General features: G+C 42.0%; 1 protein-coding gene across 1 annotated transcript in view; it reads left to right on the top strand.

Annotated features, from left to right (window-relative positions):
* The window catches only part of LOC146193508 (putative cytochrome P450 301a1, mitochondrial), a 199,061-nt gene that overhangs the window by 28,395 nt on the left and 146,755 nt on the right, over nt 1–23,911 (top strand). The window contains exons 4-6 of the mRNA XM_084600568.1: nt 11,737–11,927; nt 13,502–13,697; nt 18,585–18,744. Of these exons, the coding sequence (XP_084456694.1) occupies nt 11,737–11,927; nt 13,502–13,697; nt 18,585–18,744 (547 nt within the window). The remainder of the gene's footprint in view (nt 1–11,736; nt 11,928–13,501; nt 13,698–18,584; nt 18,745–23,911) is intronic.

Below are 23,911 nucleotides of genomic sequence, written 5' to 3'. Positions count from 1 at the left end.
CGGTTTGATGTATGCAGACGATATTGTGCTGCTTACTGAGAGTCTGGAAGAATTGCAAACTCTAGTTAAATATTGCAGAGACGAAGGTCCCCTTCGTCTCCGCAATATTTAACGAGAGTTTCTCTCTCTAGGCTTCAGTTTCAGCGCAGTTAAGTCGGGTCTGATGATTTTCAACGGCTCAACTGATCAGGGTCTTAAAATTCAAGGCCTTGAAATACCTAGAGTAGCAGAATATAAATATTTGGGGGTATGGGTAAACGAAGGATTGGCATACACTGGAAAGCATGAGCAATCACTTAAGGCCAAAGGGCGAAGGAATGCCGGGATAATGAAGCATAAGGCATTGTGGGGATACAATAGGTATGAGGTATTGAGGGGTATTTGGAAAGGAATTATGGTGCCCGGACTTACTTTCGGAAATGCGGTTTTGTGCCTAAAGTCAGAGGTACAGTTGACATTAGAAACAAATCAGAGATCCTTTGGACGATTAGCACTATGTGCCCACGGCAAAACTACAAATGAGGCGATACAGGGAGATATGGGCTGGGCATCTTTCGAAGAACGGGAAGCTCAGAGTAAAATATTATATGAGGAACGCCTGAGGAAATTGAACAGTAACAGATGGGCAGCTAAGGTATTTAAATACCTGTACCTAAAAAGCGTTGACTCGCAACGGAGGAAAAGAACTAGGAAACTAACTAGTAAGTATGCTAGTAACAAGGACGGAGAAATAAAGAGCATTAAGCAACAGGTGAAAAACCCAGAAGGTAAAAATTGGATAAATTCGATGGAAAAGAAACAGAGTGTGGAATTATACTGAAAGTGGACAATGCATATCAGGAAGGAAGATTTCTTTGAGAACTCAAGAGGCAGTGCCCTACTTTTTGAAGCTAGATCAGGGTGCCTTAGAACACGCAGCTACAAAAAGAAGTTTAACTATGGAGGTGACGCATGTGTGGTATGTGGAAACTCCAGCGAAACAATTGACCATATTATACTCGAATGCAATGGTATCCATCCGGAAGTTGATGCAGGCGCAATCACTGTTCCGGAAGCTCTGGGGTTTAGAGATAACAGTGGCCGGTTGAATAAACCGGCGGTGGAAACTAGCAAAAAAAGGCTGGAAGATTGGTGGCTTAAAAGCAGAGAAGTGACATAATGTTAGTAATGTAGGAGCAAAATTTAATAAATAGAATGATGGTTTAGTTAACGATTCTAAATCAATAATTAAGATATATGGAGAAAAATGAGCATGATAGCTACTGCTACCACCCCGTTTCAAAGGGGACGCTCCTATAATCCATCCATTCATTCATCCATCCATCCATCCATCCATCCATCCATCCATCCATCCATCCATCCATCCATCCATCCATCCATCCATCCATCCATCCATCCATCCATCCATCCATCCATTCATCCATCCATCCATCCATCCATCCATCCATCCATCCATCCATCCATCCATCCATCCATCCATATTTTGTGTGGATTTGAATAAAAGAATCAGTTGCCGGTAGCGCGTTGTCCTGTCTCTTCTCTAGTGTTTGTCTTTTTTGCGCTCACTTTTCTCCCGTACGATCATGAACAAACTGGCCCAGCAACAAGTTTTACTAAGGCATCATGGCTCTGAATGAACGAAATAGGGATGGCGTATGTCGAAATTCTCAAACTGCTAATGCCATGCAGGCCGCATTGAGAAAATATTCCATTGTGAGCCTGGAGCGAGAGAAATGATAGCAGTGGAAAGATATCAGTAAACATAATATTTAAAAGATAAATTCAATACAAATCGACCAATACAACTCGTTTCCAGACCACGCTCCTATTCTGAGTGAAAATGAAAAGCGGGGCGCTCTCCCTTCTACCTATACGACGGACCGTCGCAGCTTCAGGATAGCTTTGAAAGCGCCACAGTGATGAAAAGAACGGCGAGTTATCCGGCGCCAGGGTACTGAGGACAGGTGATGTCTGTCCGAAGTTCAAGAAAATTAAAGCTACCAGTACCTCTTTTCATTGCTATCAAGAACTTCCAACGTGCAAGGCCTGATGATGAGGTCTTCATTTAAATTTAGTTGAAAAACGAGTCTGGTGGTAAAACTGGCCGATGAAGTTAGAATGCGCTTTCGGAACTCGGCCTAAAATGTTTGGCGCCGACGCACCGCAACAAGTACCTCATAGTTCAGCAGGCGGCATGCGGCTCGTGGCCCCTGCCTAATAAAATTTAGAGGATAACTTAGGCCGTAACACACACACACACACACACACACACACACACACACACACACACACACACACACACACACACACACACACACACACACACACACACACACACACACACACACACACACACACACACACACACACACACACACACACACACACACACACACACACACACACACACACACACACACACACACACACACACACACACACACACACACACACACACACACACACACACACACACACACACACACACACACACACACACACACACACACACACACACACACACACACACACACACACACACACACACACACACACACACACACACACACACACACACACACACACACACACACACACACACACACACACACACACACACACACACACACACACACACACACACACACACACACACACACACACACACACACACACACACACACACACACACACACACACACACACACACACACACACACACACACACACACACACACACACACACACACACACACACACACACACACACACACACACACACACACACACACACACACACACACACACACACACACACACACACACACACACACACACACACACACACACACACACACACACACACACACACACACACACACACACACACACACACACACACACACACACACACACACACACACACACACACACACACACACACACACACACACACACACACACACACACACACACACACACACACACACACACACACACACACACACACACACACACACACACACACACACACACAGACACAGACACACACACACACACACACACACACACACACACACAGATCATCATCATCATCATCATCATCATCAGCCTGGTTATACCCACTGCAGGGCGAAGGCCTCTCCCATATTTCTCCACTTAACCCGGTTCTGTGCTAGCTGCATCCACTTGACCCCTGCGAACTTCTTAATCTCATCCGCCCACCTAACTTTCTGCCTCCCCCTGCTACGCTTTCCTTCCCTTGGAATCCAGTTTGTTACCCTCAGCGACCATCGGTTATCCTCTCTTCGCACTACATGTCCTGCCCATGTCCATTTCTTCTTCTTAATTTCCACTAGAATGTCATTAACTTGAGTTATTTCTCTGACCCACTCTGCACGCTTTCTATCTCTTAATGTTACCCCTACCATTTTTCGTTCCATAGCCCTCTGGGTTGTCCTCAACTTAAGTAGAACTCTCTTGGTTAGCCTCCACGTTTCAGCCCCATAGGTGAGTACAGGCAAGATGCAACTGTTGTACACTTTCCTCTTGAGCGATACCGGTAAGCTGCTAGTCATAATCTGCGAGTGCTTGCCAAATGCGCTCCATCCCAATCTTATTCTTCTTGATATTTCCTTTTCATGGTCTGGATCTGCGGTTACTACCTGTCCTAAGTAGACATATTCGCCTACTATTTCCAGTATTTCGCTACCTAATGTAAACTGCTGTTCCTTCCCGAGGCTGTTGAACATTACCTTAGTCTTCTGCATATTGATTTTCAAGCCTACCCTTCTACTTTTTCTGTCTAGGTCATCAATCATTATTTGCAGTTCATCCCCCGAGTTGCTTAGCAAGGCAATGTCATCAGCAAATCGCAGATTACTGAGGTATTCTCCATCTACCCTTATCCCTAACTGCTCCCATTCCAAGTCTCTAAATACTTCCTCTAAACAAGCTGTGAATAGTACTGGGGAGATTGTGTCTCCTTGCCTAACACCTTTCTTTATGGGAATTTTATTGCTTTCTTTATGTAGAACTATGGTTGCTGTGCAGCCACTATATATATTCTAATGTTTTCTGGTAGAAAATTGTAGCAAATGCATGAGGTTGTCTAGGAGAAACCTTCATTTCTCGTGCCCCTTTATGCGTGCTGTAAGCTTGTAATCAGAGCAAAATTGACACCTTAAAGTTAGTATCGCAGGATCAAACGACTACAACTGCTGACGTAATGTAGCAGAGCAATCCCTCAGAGGGTTTGCGGTACCTAGAATATGTCGCAATGCTAATAGTAGAGGCTGGCGGGATGAAGAATCGATACCGTCAGATAGCTTATGTGGCACCTTAAACGAATTACTTTCACTATGATGCAGTAGGGAGGCGGTGACGGTCAAGGAGAGCATACGTGTGAGGGGGGGGGGGGGGCAGACACATTTTTAGAGGAAAAATTGCCAATCGGCATAACCAATTCCTCGCAATCTATCTTGAAAGTATGGGAAGCATAGACGATTGCTCAACATGGCTTATTCATGAAAAAGGGATCTCAACGGCATGAAACATCAAGACTGAATAGCTTATTCCGCTATCTTTACAGAGTTCGGAAGTTGATTTAAATTTCACACTAGGGGGAAGATTTTGCTCCATGGAACTATATTCAAATATCATTATCATCATTATCCTTATCTCCATTATCATCAGTCAAACTATAGGGTGAAGGTCTGTCTCATATTCTTCCACTTAACCCGGCCACGTGCTAGGTGCATTCACTTCACCTCTGCGAACTTACTATCTTACGTACAACCAACTTTCCGAAGTGAACATTGTATGAGCATTCAGTGCATAGCAAATGTTTAATTTTGAAGTTGGCCCCCGTGCAAAATGACCATTGAGGGAATACAGAGAGAACCAATCGTACGCTTTAAATTTATAGAATACGAGATGACCGCCGAAAAAATGACATCATGATATATAGACTGCTGTTGTGAAGTTGTAAAAAGTTTGAGAAAATTTCATATGAAACCTGATTTCTAGAACATGTGCTAAACTGTTGCGTATCAATATATCATGATTGCCTTTTCATTTTGAATTTCAGGGTAGATATGCGGTAAAGTTTATTAATAAAAAAATAAAGGGTAGTCTAGCGCTTACAATTGACTTCTATGTTATGATTTGAGGTAAACTATAGTGAGCAGATATACACTAGGTTCAAGTTGGTATTCCCACATCAGAGCCTTAAAGTTGCTGGAAAAAAATTATTATTTTTTTAAGTCAAAAAGTGTTGGCAATTCCTGTTGTGATACTATGCACCGCATTTCTACCTTTTCATTGTGCATTCCACAAAAACTTAACAAGTGATCGATACCCTTTTTACATTCAATATCTCGTCATGCTAAAAGCATCAAAATGTAATAAACTGATATTCTATTTGGTCTATTCATTAAAACAATGTTTGCATTTAAATCAGTCAGCACATATCGATATAGAGCGTTATTTCGCACGGGTCTTCTGAATGAAAATGTGATTGAAACTTTTTAAATTAAACACCGACGACTCACAATTTTAGCATACAGAATTGAGAAAACATTCTTGAATAAAACTCAGGTGCCCTCATGGTCTGCAAGCGTCACCTGCCAAGAGACTAGGATATAGCATTAGGAAGTGAAATGACATCGTAGACTTGTTTCAGAGGCGATAAAATCTTAATCATAGGAAGTGTCAAGTAGTTAGTAACACTAACACTTATGATGAATCTTGGTGAAATTCACGAAATTTCGTCTTCAGATGTGTGGCTAAAATAATGAGATAAACTCTTCTCAACTTCAAGCGTTGCCCATCTTGTAGTGCAGAGGAAGAAACGAAAACTATTATAGTGGACATAAGGAGTCAGAACAGGACGGTAGCTCTAAAGACTAATATGGTTGAAGATAAAATTAAGGTATGTTTGACGGAAAGGTCACTTCAGTATAGGCGAATTTATACGGCTATACAAAACTACATAATTAAGGGTAGGCAGTGACTCAATTTGCACCATGGGTGTAATGTACCTCAACACAGTCTGACAACTTTGCAGCCTAGAAAAGGTAGGATTACACCGGGCCCGTCACGATGATGCGCAATACATATTTATCTTCCAGCACGAATTAAAAGCCTTGGCATACATCCTGTCCATGGCAGTGAACAGTCAATAAACGAGCCGTGAGATTGTGTGCATATACTAGATTTCTCGACTTCATCGCACAATTGCAAATGATAAGTTTTAGGCATTATAGTTATAACAGGAACGATTTATGTAAAATGTTTAAGCCGACACTGTGGTCTCTGGTGTTAATTCTTGAAATGAGCAGAATGCAACTTGACAAAATTTATGAACGACCTTTAGCTGGATGTTTTATAGCTACACTTCGCAGTAGGCGTGGATAAGTTTGCAGAGGAGATAAATGAAGCAATTGAGACTGTGTGACAGAGTTACAAGCTGTTTAATGCAATGATGTTTAAGCTGTTTAAGGCAAGAGGTGAAGTTTAATGAATATGAAAACATGCGGAACAGAAGGACTGAGTATAAAAAGCTTCAGGTGCTTAACGAGAGGAGGTAGAGTTCTGACGAGACTGGGAGGGACTTCAAAAGGTGCTTTCTTTTTTATGAGCCGGTTATTAGCCTTCAGAAAGTAATGACTCCTCCTTGCACAATGTATGATGCATCATATACATTATCCATCGCTGATGTAGATACCAGGCAGATACCGACGGCGAAATATTTCCGAGATTGTGACAGCATCCATCGTTCATCCAACCGCGTGCCAACCCCGTGACAAGTATCACGTTTGGCGTGGAGCACGGCGTGTTCACACGGCTGGGCAAGAATAGTTGTAAAATTTTGTTCTTTCCAAAATAAAGGCATGCCAAGCTTTTACAGCTGATGTATATTCCATGATATGAGATTTACCGCGGCGCCCTGAAGACCGTTTGCCATCGAGACGAGTTATTGATGCAACGTATTCTGTTATGATTTTGCTTTTTCCAAGTTTTGTCGCATTTTCATTTAAGGCATATGCTTAACTCTGATAGCCCCCCCCCCCCCTCCCCTGCAATAATGTCCTTGATGTGCTGCAGGTTATTTTATAAATGCGGTAGCCAAACCGGTTTACTACAGCCGAGATAGGAGGCGTTTCAGCCTCCTCCTTGCCCGATGCAAAGGTCTATAGCGATGACTAAATGCAAAATTTTGTGAGCCGCGGTTTGGCACTGCAGCATGATGCTCACATAAGCACATCATATTTAGGTATAATGGAGTGTGCATTAAATATATGTGTTTGTTTTGCGAATAAGTGAGTAAAGACTGAATGCAAAAGTTTGGCAGAAGTGTTGATAGTCACATGTATTCTTTTTATTGTTATAATATTTATTATTTAGGCGTACTACACAAGCCATTCAAGTGACTTTAGCATAGTTGTGTCGCCGTACAGAATTGTCATATTCACGTTCAGACGTTCGATGTATTACAAAATTAAATTTCATACGCAGAAAAATATGATCGAAACTCATAAGCACTTCATAGATTTCCAAATTACAAAAACAAAACACGCACCTGAACGAGCGCAGGGAGATGCATTTCGTATACATATAGGAAAGTGGCGAGTGGCAACTAAAAACGATGCGGTCTGTTGAGGACATTCTGTGCAAGTTAGCGCCATGTACACAGGATCATTTTGGGCACACATGGACTCCTATCAGCTCGAGCACAAGACATCATCGTAGAGTACTAATTCTACGTAAGGATAAAGTAAACCGGCAATGCGAGCCCAAATTTCGCTAACACGGCGGCTCATTGTAACGTATTAGTGTCGATGGTATTCCACTCTCCAGCCTAGAAAAACAAGGAACACCTGAAAGCAGCAAGGTGAAAGCGGTATTCAGAAATATGTCTAGAGTGTTCAAATCTTGAGGGTCTTGCCTGAATTGAACGAAATATTTAGTAGCGATATTCGAAAGGCGTGTTTCAAAAAACAAAACAAAATAACCTCTTGACGCGAAAATGTCGGTGTTTTGCAGATTGCTAAATGATATTTTTTCATTAGGCGCTCTCTGGGTGAATCATAACAACAGTTATTATTGTATAATATTACTTTTATTACTTTCCCGTTATTTAATTTTTCCTTTCCTATCCTTTGCTACTTTTAGCTTCATCTTAATTTTTGTTTACATATGGGAATCATTGCACACTCTGGTACAGAAAGCAACGAGTGTCGTCAATACTACCAATTTCGTCTCAGGGGAAATAAATCTTAATGGCACGTCAAAGGAAGCTGAGCGCCAAGTATGCCTTAAATGTAATACATGTCGCCTGCATATCTCATTTTAAGTCGCAAGATAATAATGTGCAAAGATATATACACCAGATACCTAATTTATTTCGACATGTAACATGAGAAGGGAAAACGAGTTGGTCATTTTTTCGAGTTGCAGTCATGTAGTTTTTTTTTTTTTTTTCGCCGTTAAATGATTCTGTGAGGGCCTTTTCAAGACCAACTTGGTCATCTTTGTTATTATTTGCATTTTAGATGATCCAGTCGTCTGCGAGCATTCTGATAGCAGCATTAATGTTAATAAATATGTAGATTAAGAAGGAGAAAAAGAGTGGTTGCTTGCATGGTTCTTCGGCACACAGCGCACAAACCCTAATCGTATTTGTGAAAGCTGCACTTTTGCAGATGACAACTGGTGTCTATTGAATAAATAATATTTTAACCTTTAAATTACAGATCCAGAAACAAGGTATACAGGAAGTTGCAGTGGACGTTACTGCGGCACATCTTTTTAAATGCTTTTGGGAAATCTAGACAAATAATACCTGCTTGTGCACGATTGATAATGACTGCCCTGTTCTTGTCAACTGAGTCACTGTGCAGAGCCTTTCTTTAACAATGCTGTTTTTTTTTTGAAGCAGAGGGCTATTTAAAAAAAAATACATATGTTTCATAATGATATCTTCTAGAATTATGCAGACAGTTCAAGTAAAAAAATTATAAAATAATTAACTGGCATTTTAACATCTCCGCTTATAAATATAGGAACGACTATGACAAACATCCACTCCCTAGGCGCATCACCGCTTTTCGTGCATTTTTGTCATATATAACAATAGTATATACTTTGAAAATTGCCCAACTAATCTTATGAAAAAAAAAACAAAAAAGTTTGGCATTTTATGTCTTCTAATATTTTTTTTCTAGCTTACGTCTGTGCATATTAAGAGCAGTATGCGCTGTGCAGGGAAGGCAACATTGTTACGGAGAAGAAGAAGTGTTGAGGTTAGCCAGAAAAAGGAAGAAGAGGAGTTAGATGCCAAAGGAGACTTAGTTAGGAAATTGTAAACTTTATGTTGACCATTTCTGGCGAAATCTGCGGATTCGCTATTTCCATATATTTAATTTTTTTACACGTAGCCCGTCATGCAATTATAAGTTGTCTACATTATCTACAGAAATTAAGTGGTCACTAAAGTTAGTTAGAAATTCTCCGTAAAATTTAACAAAAAAACTGAGAACCTACGCACTGCAAGAAATGTAATTCACGTCCTAATGCTGTCGCCAGCTGCCTCATCATGCATTGTTGATTGTACCCTACATGGCTGCTATAAGGCGAAAATTCATTGAAGCTTACATTTTTCCTCCTGCATTGAAAGTCTTCAGGTTTTGCCGATATTTAACGCTCAATAAGTAATGTAAATGTAAAGGATGAATATAATAAAGCCATAAAACGGATTACTCGATTCCGACTTCTTTCAGCTGTAAAATGCAGATAACTTGCTTTACACAGTGGACGTTTTATACGTGTGGTATATACGGACATGAAAAAGGGATGAAATAAAATGAGAGAAACATGTTAAGTAGAAAGCGGTACCAAAGTAGAGGGGGTCGAAATTATTTATAATCCATCCGAATATCTACATGCCATGACCACTTGCAGCATGCTGGCGTCATTTTGCTGTTTGATAAGGGCTGCAATTGAGCAGGTTTAATTGAAAACTTCCAGAACGCAAGCTAGAAGTAGTCAAAAGCAGACACGCATTTTACTAACCTCCAAATTTATACACATGTAGAATATCCTACAGAGCACCAAGGTTTGACCGCTTGGCTTTTCCTTCAAGTCATGGGTGGGTTGACAACAAATAAACATGCTACAAAATTTTCAATGCGAATGAACGCAGCTAAGATTAAAGAAATATCAGTTTTCCCAGCGAAGTGTTATCATAATACAGCCAGCACGTTAAGCGGAACATTAATGGTTAAAGTTGTATCTCCGTATATCCAAAGACCAACCTGCAGTAAGAAATGCCCCAAAGAGGTCAGGCTTCACTCTAATTTGAATCTCAGATTTTCTCAAGTTCATAGAGCAGAATACGCAGGCAGGGAAGAAACAGAATATGGCCGGGACAAAATTATCACTGCCGTTTTCGACCATGTGAGAAAATGACATAAACAGCTAGCGAACTTGATCGATGCCACCGCATGCAACACACTCAAACATGCCTGCTGCATTGCACAACTCTTTCGCGTTGAGGCTGCTTTTGAACGCATCACATTTCATACACATAAATAAACCAAACACCTCAGAAAGACGCAATTAAACAGATGAAGGCTGCACGACGATAAAAAACACATCTCTACCAACCTCTGAAACAAGCACTCCTGACATCTGCATATGGTCCGACCAAATTTTGATGGCTTTTCTACCATCCTTGGTAACCGCTTGGCGCTGTCATCGCTAATCTTTGCGGACGAAATAGTTCACAGGATGGTCCACCTGGATAGTCCACCGTGTCAACATGTGGAGACTAAGCATGCGCATCGTGTACCGCGATACTAAAGATTGGAAATAATGGGTTGTGTTTGCTTTAATTGTAATATCCTATATCTAAAGAGTGATTAATAAATTTTAAAAGAAATGTTATAAATAGCCAGAAAATAGCCACTCAAACTAAATGATATTTTTATTGCAATATCAGGTCATAAATTCGCGAATGTGGTGAAAAATAGCCACCAACAACAATTTCGATTCCACTCCCCTAAATGCTGTCGCCATGGCGGAACCTTAGTTCGCGTCTTCCGGCCGTAATACTTTACAGTCTCTTTGGAGCCGTCTCCGCCAATAAAATCTTCGGCGTGCTCAATGGTTGCAGATATTTTCCCTGCCGCATAAAAACAGAAAGGAAAAGGACGAGGGACCACAGAAGAAGAACTAGATTAGGAACTAAAAATGGCGGTGGGTACGAAGTTTCAAGCGATAGCTTATGTAGCTCATTCGATCAAAAGGCTGTCTGCGTAGTAGTTGCCACCGCGTGTCGAAAAATTCGGAGGCTGTGTAAAAAAACTTGCTTCGTGGCAATTTGCTGTTCTAGTGTTTGATTATTGATTGGTGATGTATGTGAAACGTTATCGCGTCATACCCTTAACGGCAAAGCTGAAGTGTCCTCCTAAAATGTCATACTCTGGCTGACTGAAAAACATTATCGCTGTGTTTCTGCCATGGGTATGTGCGCTAATCTGCAATGGGGAATTCCAAAGGTTGCCGCTACATTTCGGCAGCAACAATTTGAAAGCGTGCCTGCTGCAAAGTGTGGGACAATCGTGTAATATATTTGGTAGCGGCGTGTTTTTCGTGCCTCTCTTATAATATTTCCTTATGAATTTTCTTATCAATTTTTCAGTGTCGTCTTACAACAGCTCAATGTTTTTGCAGCCAAGGTGAAGAGTGGCTGAAAATACGCAACATGGGTCAGGCATCCACACTTCGGCCCCGCGCCGTCGAGTCCTTCGTAGAGCATGTTGAACAAGTTACCGATGATGTTCTCGAACTGATCACAAGGCTCAGGGACCAACAGGGAAATGTTGGTGGCTGCGATCAAGTTTTGAAGAAATGGTCACTAGAGAGTGAGTAAGCGGACCTACTCAGTTTTTTCCGTTGAGCGGTATAGACTTATAAATGCGACATGCTATAAACTATGCAGGGGTGGCTGCGAAGCTAAATACATGTGTTTGCTAGCCCTTTCAATCTTCCCACTATTACACGCCTCTAAACCTCCCAAAAAGAAACGGTCCATCCCGGGACGATTCGCAACCAAGTTCTGAAACACTGTCGGCTAACTTTTAAGAACCAGCCACTGTAGCCTTCAAACCCTCAGTCGTTAGCAAATCAAGTTCAAAAGACGTATGTGCAGTAATAGTGGCTTTCCACATTGCACTAATATTTATGTGAATCATATCAAGGAACGCTATGCGACGTTTATTAGAGGTATAGAACCTGGCTATATTTATTCGCTTGCAGCGGTAAATGCGTTCCGGATGTGTGATTTCAATGTATTGCGTGCGAGATATAATAAACTTTATGTGTCATCAGGACATATGAGCTTAAACCTTCGGAATATGCTAAACTGAACTGCACGGTAGGTGGAGGCTGAAACGAAACATTAAACTATATGCTTAAAAAGACAGGAAGAAGGAAATAAAAAGAGAGATAATGAAAGCACTCGCTTCAATGCGATGCAGCGTAACTGCCTAGGATAAATGTCCCAGGGTAACTCAAAGAGACAGGTCAGTCAGATGCTCGGATGATAGCCCGGCCGCCATATCAACAAAACAGATCAGATCTGCTAGATAAGCCTGTTAATGTGGTTCTCTGTGTGTAATTTTAAGTGATTATGAAAGCCTTGAAAATTTTGTAAAAATGTAGGAATGCTCAGTAAAATGTATAGTGCGTTATTTTTAAATGTTTACAGTTTATTATTTCAAACGCTATGAGAGATGTTTCAATGAGGTCTACACTGGCAGATTATAGAGCAATTTGGACATTACTTGATGAAGCACAATAATATGGCAGTTAGTAAACTAAAATGAAATAATTAAATCAGCAGAAAAGTTCAGTCAAGTTTTAAATTTCCGTTATATTTAATGCAGTTGGAAATATTTGGCGTCAAAAGTACTCACTTTTGTATCGTAAAACTGGCTTCGCTCAAAGCTTGTGTGGTATTGTCGCGAAAATAATTCTCACTGCTTCTACGGTATAAATTAGACAAAACGACCTCAATTTAAAAGCCAGCATTTCAGGAAGCGAGGTTTAAAGCTAGAAATCCGCATTTACGTTATATTATAACTGCGTTGCCGATAGTGAAAACTTAAAAACTGGACTCTGCTTTGCTGTTGACTACCTTCATTTCTGTAATTTAAAGTTGGCCCTTAAAATAAAAACATTATATACTCAATAATACCTTTTGATAATTATTTACCTAATTACTGACCACTATCACATTCCGCCTTGTGTACGATCCATCTGTTTAGACCTCACTGAGGTATTTCGTACTCAATTCAAATAAACAACTGCAAAGAGTTTAAAAAAACACCTGTGTACAACGTAAACAGCTAGTTCTCTTCATTACAGTATTATAATATTTACAATATTGTATTCCGATAATATTTCAACATCAATTTTTCTTTATTTGTTTCACCAGCAATCGTCTGCGTCACGTTGGGAACAAGGCTGGGGCTACTGGAGTACAAGATAAAGCCGGAAACTGCGCGCATTATGCACGATAGAGCAACTTTCCTCGACTGTATTGACACACTAGTGGCGCAGTTTCCCTACTACCGCTACCTCCCTACACCAACCAGCTGGCGGTTCAAGCGAGCGGGAGACGTCATCACGCCGTAAGGCTCCGTGTGTAGTTGCCATGTGCTTTGAACAATACAACTGAAATGTATACTTCGGTTATTATTTTATCATGGCTCCGCTCATTGTTACGAACTCTAGCACCATAATTCGTTGTACTTTTGAAGAGGCACCAAACGTTGTTCAGAAGGTGCCTTAGCAAATGATTCGTACGAAGGCTAGCTATATGTCATCCATATCAGCGCACGAGCGTAGGTCGTAATTTCGGGCAGAACTAAGGGTCTTGACTGCGCTGGCGCTTATTAGCCACCAAGATCGAAATTGGCTTAGACGCTTACTGCCCAAAAACATAGTGGATACTTCACAAAGGACGTAGCGTGACGAATCAAAGCCGGCACAGAAAGTTAAAAAGACAGTTTAGATACATCTTTGCATTGCAAAGCGTGTTCTTACGCAGTTCTTTTCTCAAATCGTACAATTTTTAGGGCCTCCACGTTTACAGACAGGAAGCAGATGTTCCACACAACCCCCTGGTTCTTACACGCAGGGCTTAAATATGATGATTCCTTTCGATATGAGAACACAACTGCCGATAGGATTATGGCAGATAATGAACTCTATTCTTATACAGATAACTCATGTCAAAATACATATTTTCGCGAAATTTCTCGAGGTATACCAGGGCGGCTCACACAAAACAATAAATTCAGTGTTATTTCAAGAATACGTTTTCGCATTTTAATTACTCCTTTGAGTTTTACGAAAGATACAATGAAACTTGATGTCTGCAGAGACAAACTGTGCCGTCTCTGCATCTTTCTCCCTCAATGCAAAGAAATACAGGGTTTAGATTGCGAAAATTTCTTTTCCGATTGAGAAAAAGTACGCCGATTTATTCAAGAAACTCATGTTTTCCCGCGTCACGTTGAGGCTGAGCTGACTATAATTTGTCGAGGCGGTTTCGAAGCCTTCCAGGCTGCCTAAAAGAATCTGCTGACGAATACGTTACTTCCTAATGTGAAATTTGAGCGCAGCTCATCAGCTGTTTCATCTTTTTCGATAGATTGAGGAAACTACAATTGTACAACGCGTGTATAATTAGAGAGAACTATTTTATTTTTCACACAAATTCCTTCAAGAATCACTCCACTAACAGTTCTTCACTGTCATGAAGGAGCTTTGTGGTCGGTGAAATGAAGACAGCAATTAAGTTATCGGGAGGTTACGGGAGCCAGCGCTTGGGCACATAGGAACGTTGTGCGGCAAAGAGACTAAAACCACAAGCTGCAGACGAGAAGAAGGAACCTTCGCAAATATAATCCACGTTGTATAAGGTTATCGGCCGGCACCCTTGAACAGTTTTCAGCCAACATGCCTCCGTCCAACACGTTGTTGGGCTAGTTGGTGCATTGCATGAAGTAAGACTAACCGGCCAAGAAGAAGCACACAGGAAAAATCGACACAGAAAGAAAGAGGCTGGTTTCTCTTTCTCTCTGTGTCGATTTTTCCTGTGTGCGTCTTCTTGGCCGGTTAGTCTTACTTCATGCAATGCCTCCTTCGTTTTCGGGATTAGTATGGTGTGACAAGAGATGGCAGCGACTGTCTGATGCCTCTGACGGCGCTAGCGAGTCAAGAGAACGTGGTTCTGCGTTTCGACTTGGAATGCGCGCACCGTGATTGAGCTCTGAAGCGTGCCTTTCATAATTGGTTCACAGGAATGAAAAGACACATTATCTTTCACACTTGTTTCTGTGGACACCTAAATCCGCACAGTGATTGAGCTTTGAAGCCTTTTATAACTGGTTCACAGGAATTGAAATGTGCAGTATCTGTCACTCTTGTTTCTGTGGACACCTCAATCACTTCGTAAGGGAAGGAAGGTGGGAGTGAAAGTCCACTTGAGCTTTGAAGCGTGCGTTTCATAATTGGTTCAGAGGAATGAAAAGGCGCAGTACCTATCAAATTTGTTTTTGTGGGCACCTTAATCGCGTCGGAAGGGAAGGAAGGTAGGAGTGAAAGGAGCTGGTTACGAGAAACAACGCCGACGCTGACGGTGACGCGAAACCCAGGAACGGGCGCCAATGAGCTGCGCTCTAGAATGTATGATTAATTTCAAGTAATTTTCTAATCATTCGTAAATAAATAATGCACTATGGATCGCCACATGGAAGGAAACCATATGTCGCTGGTTTTAACCAGATGCATTGCGCCATATTTACAGCGAAGTTGCGTGCCTCTACCGTCCAGATATTTTCGTGTCGATATCTTAAGCAAAAAACGCCAATCCTTGGTGTGGGTACATTGGTTCAAAATTGTAGTCTGGTCACCCGAGGTTCAGACCAGTAATAAACGGTTGTTGGATTGATTGATTTATAGGAAGGGAAAGGCACGGAAATTGTTTCGCTTGCTCTCCGTGGACACCTCAACCGCATGGTAAGGGAAGGCAAGATGGGAGTGAAAGTGGAAAGTGGTGAGACGCTCAACTACTGCGTCGGAGTACCCGGGTTCGAACCCGACCTCGGCAGCTGCGTTTTTAAACGGTTGTTTGAGTTTGTTGTGTTCAGTTTCAATATGTGTGAGGGAGTCGTGTCAACTACCTCTGGTCACCTAAACCATAACGGGTGTGTAACTTTTGGCGGACGTAGCCATAAATTGTTAAATTAGTTTAGATGAACAGAAAGACGTATGTATCTCTCACATTTTACGGTGGACACCTGAACCGCGCAGTAAAGAAGAGGGGGAGGTAGTAGTCAAAGAAAGAGGTGCCGTACTGGAAGGCTTCGCCTGACGCAACTTGTCTTGTACAATGGAAGGCACGTCCTTCAAACTCTCAATATTGCTCCGCCCCTTACCACCCAAAACCGCGAAGATCTGCCAGAGAATATCCGCCGAGCAATTACCGTCAAATCTCTCCCCAAGCACATAATATTAATAATAATAATAATAATATTAATAATAATAATTCGTTCACAGGAAGGAAAAGGTGCAGTATCGGTCGCACTTGTATTTGTGGACACCTGACCCGCCGTAAGAGAAGGGAGGAAGGTGCGAGTTGATGTGGAAAGAGAGAAAGAGGAGCCGGAGTGGAGGACTACGGAGTAATTTTGACCACCTGGGGATCTTTAACATGCGCTGACATCGCGCAGCACACGGACGCCTCTTCCTTTTGCCTCCATCGAAACGCAGCCGCCGAGGTCAGGTTCGAACTCGGGTATTCCGGACAGTAGTCGAGAACGCACAGGCGCATGCTCTAGCCCGAGAACTCAGCTACCGGGCGGAGCCCCTTCCTCAGCCTGCCGCTGCCTCTGACACTCCCCAAGGCACTCGCCTTGTTACACGCACGGACATCCTCCAGCATTATCGGCTCGAACGGTGTCGATACCCCCCTGCACACCGGGAACTGTCCCGGCGCGAGGCCGTCCATTGGCGCAAAATACAAACAGGAACCTTTCCCAACCCATGGCTATATAGCAAAATTTTCCCAAATCTTATTGCACCTAGCTGCAAACACTGCTCACAACCGGCCACATTCATTCGCATGGTGTGGACATGTATACGACACAACGCAGACAATACAGCTACAAGGGATGCGTGGGAGTCCCTCCTGCGTACCACCGAGCTCGCCCAACAGCGCCAGCTCATTTTGCGCGCATTGGAGGCCGCAGAGTCCCAAGGGATCCCTGCTGACCTTCTCTAAGCAGTGCAACCAGTCTTTCGGCTGGTTGCCCTTCTTTGGGAGTAAATAAAGAGTTTATCATCATCATCATCGGGCGTCTTACCATTGTACCTCCCCGGCGGGGATCCCCAAGCACATGCATGCAGAATATCACCAAGACCGCCGACAGGAAAGAGCCACTCAACTCTCTCAAATATGGAAAGGCGAGCCGAATACTCTGTATGTAGACGCTGCTGGCCCTGTTAGCAGACGCATGGCCATTACCGTAACATCTCCAACGAGCACTCTCCTCAACTATGTCCCTCTTCGCACCACCGAACCGAGTATTGCCGAAGAAGCAGCCATCGCTCCGGCCGCCGCCACTAATGCACAAGCTACAATCATGTCAGATTCGCTGACGGCCTGCCATAACTATCTTCGCGGACGCATCGGTGTCGTCAGCCGGCGAATCCTCGTCGCTACCCCCCCCCCCCCCGAAAGGATTAGTGTGATATGGATTCTAGGGTACCAGACAATTCCCGGCAATGAAGCTGCCCATCAGCACGCTTGCGCGCTACTTCCCCTGAGCCTCCCCTTTCCCGGGTCACATGTATGCCTCGCCGATCCTTACATACACAGAACGTCCCGCTGGGGTGGTGCAGTCGTAAGACGACCGACTACTGTGCCGGAGTACCCGGGTATGGACCCGACCTCGGCGGCTGCTTTTCGGTGGAGGCGAAACGAAGAGGCGTCTGTGTGCTGTGCGATGTCGGCGCACGTTAAAGATCCCCAGGTGGACGAAATTCACTCCGTAGCCCTCCACCACTGCTTCTCTTTCTCTCTTTCCACTTTCGCTCCCATCTTCCTCCCTTCCATTACGGCGCGGTTGAGGTGTCCACAGAAAAACTAGTGTGACAGTTACCGCGCCTTTCCCTTCCTATAAATTAATCAATCAATAAAACATACACAGAACTGCTTGAACACAACATGCCTGTCTCGAAGTACATTACCACGCCCTTCTCCCCCCCTGTCTACTCAAGAAGCAGACTTACCGCTGCCTGCGGACTAATACCTTTGCTATACAATTTGCATAAGTCAAAAACTCTCTTCAAAAAACGGAAAATCGTCTTGTACAGACGGTGGACCAAACGTCTATGAACGTTTGGTGTTGCGTGGCTGTGCCCGGTATCGGAGCAGAGCTTGTAGCTATCGACCTCCGCTATCGAAATGACGCTGGTTGTTACTAAAGGTTACAAACGTGTATTTACAGAGTATTCTTCCAGCTCACGAAGGAAGCAGCTGACGCAGCTCGCGTCAGCAAAGACCCCTGCAAGAAGAGCACCATTATAGAGCACCTATGGAGCAAGGAGCTACCGTTCAAAGAAATGTTCACGTTTCTGCAGGACTTCATGTTTGCCGGTATAAACACGGTGAGAGACTTTATACATTTGTAGTTTACACACACATCTGCATGTGTCGAACTGACTGCAGACACAGGTAAAGCGTCAAGAACGAAGGTTGTGCAATTTCCCTCCAAGCTGTTCATTTTCTAGCAGTGGCCACCACAACGCTCGTTGTATGTAGCACGAATTCTCTCCAAATCAATGTCGGCAGTGTGCCCAATACAAGTGCCCATCGAATCTAGATTGTGTAGTGCACAGAACAGTGCTGGGGGTATACACTTCCAAACAAGAATAAACTAAGAATGGTGGCGTGCATTTCTACAGAGGGGAGCACACTAAGAGTACGGCGACAGTACTCTGCGGAGTACGTCAGCGCTGTCTGTCGTTAGGTTCTGAATTTGAGCTATGTGTCACGTGGGCATGCGCGGTGAAATCAAAGGGATGCCTGCTCATCGCTTCCTTGAGAAGCCCCCGCCTGATAAGTTAGTGTCTTGCCTCCAGAGCTACTATGGCTGCAATTGTGCCGTTGTGGCCAGAGCGTCGCAATGTCGACGTATTTCACGGGTGTAACGAGACGGCCAGGCAAATAAGAGCGACTGATAGTAGATGATAAGGGGTTTTTTCTGAGTTTATCTGCGCTAAGTATTGAACTACCAGGGACGGGCAATTTCTCATCTATTCAGAACGGCCAGCTTGTTCCTTCTTCCTCTCAACACACTGCAATGATAGGCTATGAACCAATACGCCTGCATCACATTGTGCGTGATATTAACGAGCTCTAACCTTATATGCACAATACGAAAATGAACACCAAACAACCAACTAGGACCAATTCTAGCACTTTAAGCCCGGCGCATGTTTGAATCTCGCGATCAGCCGCCATCACTTCATGGTAAATGAATCAACTCAAACTTTAATTCATTATTTATCATGGATATTTATAATACTGATACTGAATATTGACACAAGAAGTGCAGTGGCCCCGATAGCACTCATAATAAATTGCAGCTGGTTCGATTTTCGTAGTGAACATGTCGATATCTTCACATTATATTCAACACATCTCTGTCTGTATTGCGTCCAAATCATGGAAACTTTCTAAAGTTATTCTTTTATTCAAGCCTGGTAATAGGCAACACCTAAACCAATACAGACCGATTTCGCTGACATCGCCATCCCGTAAAATGCTGGAGCATATTATTCATGCGCATATTATGAAGTTACGTGAGCAAAATAATGTCCTAACTAATCTTCAGCATGGTTTTAGGCGGCAGTTGAACACACCAACGCAATCATCCCAATTTGTCCACGATATAGCCTGTAATCTGGACTGGGTTTGTGAAATTAACGCAATTTTATTGATTTTTTAGAAAGATTTCACCCCTTAGTTCATTCTATATTATTGATCAAAAAATCCCATTTAAAAAAATCCGACTCTAGTGGTTGGGATTTGTAATTTTCTAAATGATCATTCACAGTTGGTTAGTTGCAGTTCTACTCGCTCATCTGATGCCCCGGTGTCTTCTGGAGTACCACAAGGCTCGGTTTTAGGACCTTAGTTATTCTTACGGTGCATCAATGACCTTTCATGTAACATTACTTCAAAAATCCGCATGTATGCTGACGATTTCGCTGTTTATGACATCATTAACACTTCAGCTGATCACTCTCGCTTAGTAAAATCTTTTTCCCAATTTTGCATATGGTGTGAAAGTTGGCAGATTTCCAAAACGGTTGAATGATATTTTCTAACTATACCTCCCTTTCTTTTTTTCTTAATGTTATAACAATGTATGCCTACAAAGGGTCTCTGAATATCAGTCCGTTAGAGTTACTTTCACAGAGAGCTTATCATGGTCCACCGTATTGATTTCATATTTATTAATGCCCTCAGAAAATAAGGATATCTTAGACGAACATTAACGCAGGCTCCAAAATGAACCAGGTTACTAAAGTAAATATCAGTAATCCACTCTAGCCTTGACTACGCTTCATCTGTATGGAATCCCTACAAAATAATCCCCAATAAATAACATTGAAGCCATCCAAAAGAAATATATTCTTTTCATATGTCATAAATATCGCCACGGTCTCTCCACTTCTGTTCTTGGATTATTCAACTAACCACACTCGCCACCCGCAGGCATTTCGAATCAATAAAATTTATATACTCCATCGTCCACTCATGTTATTGCCTCTCAAGCGAAACAAGCACTAACAAGAAGCTATCACGACCTTAATCTCGTCTCTTAGTTCTCTCGCACCAACGCCTTTAAAAACAGTTTTTTTCCAGCATCATTTAACATTGGAATTCATAGCCGGCCTCAGTTCGTTTGTTACTAGTAGATAAATTTATACTTGCTGTTGGCAACATTTTCGTAGCTGTTTTTGCTTTATCTAGCATCATTTCGTATTATGGCGCTTTAATATGTGCTGCTGAGCCTTGTACGTTTCTTTAGTGTTTTCATTTCCTCTATGTACTGCTCATAAAATAGCCGCTCTGAGGGCTGCAGTATGTATAGATGAAATAAATTTTGTTCGTATACAAAGTTTATTTCCTGTTGAACCTAAGCATACAATTTTTGCTGATTGTCCAGGCAGCCGGTTGAATCACCAATTGTCTGAAGAAATTTGCCAGATAATAATCGAAATTGGCCAGTAACAATCTACTAGTGGAGAATGTATAAAAAACGAGCACTTTGGCAGGCAAGGGTAAATTACAAGAAAATATAGAGAAACGGCATTAGGAATTCCTTTACATCAGCAACATAAACCACAGTGGAAGCTGTTCACCTGAATATAACCAACACGCCGTAAACCAACGACATTCAACATAAAAGGGACCATCAGCGTCCGGTCTGTAAAGATAAGGACCAGTTTCTCATTGCTTTTGTTATTTTTGTTTTATCGTAATGTTGTCAAACTCTTCACAAAATGGTTAAATATCTTCTGGACCTAATTTTCCCTCATCGTTTTGCCATATTTTCCAAAGCACCGTTCTTGATGTGTCTTTCGATCCTCCTCAGTCAAGCTGTTTTTTCAACAGGTACTTTAAAATAATGTTTAAAGTAATAACATGACAGTAGAGCATAGGAAAAGAGCTCCTGCATTTCCAGTTGAACAAACCTATTGTACTGTTCCTTCATGTCAAACTGTAGTAACCTGTTTACCATTATTAAACTTTTGCGATTTGGAGATACCATTTTGTAATCGGAACAAGTGCCAAATATTGCCATACCAAAGGTAATAACTGATTCGGCCAAAGCGCTGTGTATGACTCGCCCTACATGCATCGATTTTTCCCCTCTAGTTGTACATGATAGTTACACAGCTCGAAGCATGTTACATGAGTGGGACATGTTATAGACTCAGCAATTATTATTCCGTGGTAGTTTACCAAAGGATGAAATGGTATGGGGCAGTAAGTGCGCGGATTACTGCGTAGATCATGAAAAAATAAGTAACTCATTTAAGCAGATTCGCTTGTGTGAGATTCTAATGCAGATGAGGTTTGTTTTTGTCAATTCAAATATATGTAATTTTGTGGCAGCCGGTCAATTGCCATGAAAATGTTCAAAATGTTTGCATCCCAGATCAACGTGAGTTAAAGTAAAGACGAGTGCCGTGTCGCCTGCCTACTGGAAAACTCTCGTCCTCACTTTGAAGAAACCCAGTTCAGAGACATAGATTAAATAGTAATGGTGCCAGCGTTTTTTTTTTCCGGAACTTCGAATTTCAGGCCTTTTAGTTCACATTATTTATCGCAATTCTCACACTCTGCGACCTCTGTGTGAAATAAACCAAGACAATTTGATGCAAATATACCCTGAAACCCTCATATTTAAGATTTTGCAATATTAAGGTGCGATCAGTAGTAGGGAGTGCTTTTGAGCGGTATAAAAACAATAATAGTATAAGCGGGGTGTGTTGAATTTCTCAATTAAAATAATCCGAGAAGTCTTCTAAGAGCGAGCTTGTACGTGTTCCGTTTTTTTTGAGAACCCATACTCTGCTGGGCTGTTCAATTATTATTTCTCTTATAGAGGCAGCATCACTGATGCCACATGGTTTTCTCAAAAATTCAATATAATCAAAATCGACCTAAAGCTACGACAATCACTTTTCATTCCGATTTCATAAGCCGGCCTGCCGCTTAGTGAAAATTTTTAGTTCCTCGGGCTTAATTGCGGTCACTAGAATTTCGTTCATTATCTTAAAAATCACATCATTCAGTGTGTTAAATTTTAATATAAATCACGCATGCGGACTTTATCAAAAGCTGGCGGCTTCAGCAGCTTCATGCTGCTTATAATGTTCTTAACCTGTGTTTCACGGAACTAAGAAAGGTATTTTATCTGTGCAGATGATCAGTGATAACTGTATTTGTTGTACGTCGTATCATGAGCTCTGCGTATGTTACCTTCAGCGTGAACGAAAGTGTCGGTAAACACTTCGCACAATGAGGCACCTTTTTTTTTTAGTTTTTTTCTATCATATCTTCAGTCATAGCTTCTTTTACACGTGCCCTCAAGTTATTTTTCCTTATTTAAAAGTCATTATACAATTATTTCAATTTCCTTCAAACTGCGCGGATAAGTATCTTCTTTTTTCGTGTGTATTTTGCTTGTCACGAAATTGCGTAATGTGCTAAATTCCTGCCTGAGTGTGGCATGCACAGTTACGCCAAACTTATTTTTTATCTTTATTTACCCGAGCTTATAATGTCTGGCGTAATCCACTTATTATCTGCATTCCTTTTTTTAACCCAAAGTGTTTTAGATGCCACCTCTTCTGATAAATTAAACTTTTGAATAAATTTCGTATAAAACGTTTGTAGATGTAAACAAGAGCAATCATTTTGTTTATGCTCTAAATAAGCTTGTCAACCCACTTGTCTACAATGACCCATACGGTTGGCTTAGAGTTGACAACTACTGCGGTATCCTACTAATGTCACTAAATATCACCTCTTTCAACTTCACATAGGATAGTGGTGTAAGCAAACATTTAAAAAGTGCACCGGCAAACGTTTGCCTCCTGCTTATAAAGGCACTCAGTGTTTCTTAACAGCCAAGAATCTACAGTGCCGAGCAAACAAAAGACGCACTTAAGTGCTCTGACGTGCTAAAACCGTTTTTCGGCACTTTTTACAGCGAAATTAATTTACGCTTAGAGTTGCAATTACTCAATTTCA

The sequence above is a fragment of the Amblyomma maculatum genome, chromosome 4, assembly GCF_055883805.1.
Source record: "Amblyomma maculatum isolate TAMU_Amacu chromosome 4, ASM5588380v1, whole genome shotgun sequence".
Lineage (NCBI taxonomy): Eukaryota > Metazoa > Arthropoda > Arachnida > Ixodida > Ixodidae > Amblyomma > Amblyomma maculatum.
The sequence above is the reverse complement of the archived record's forward strand: the minus strand, read 5'-3'. Positions and strand labels throughout refer to the sequence as shown.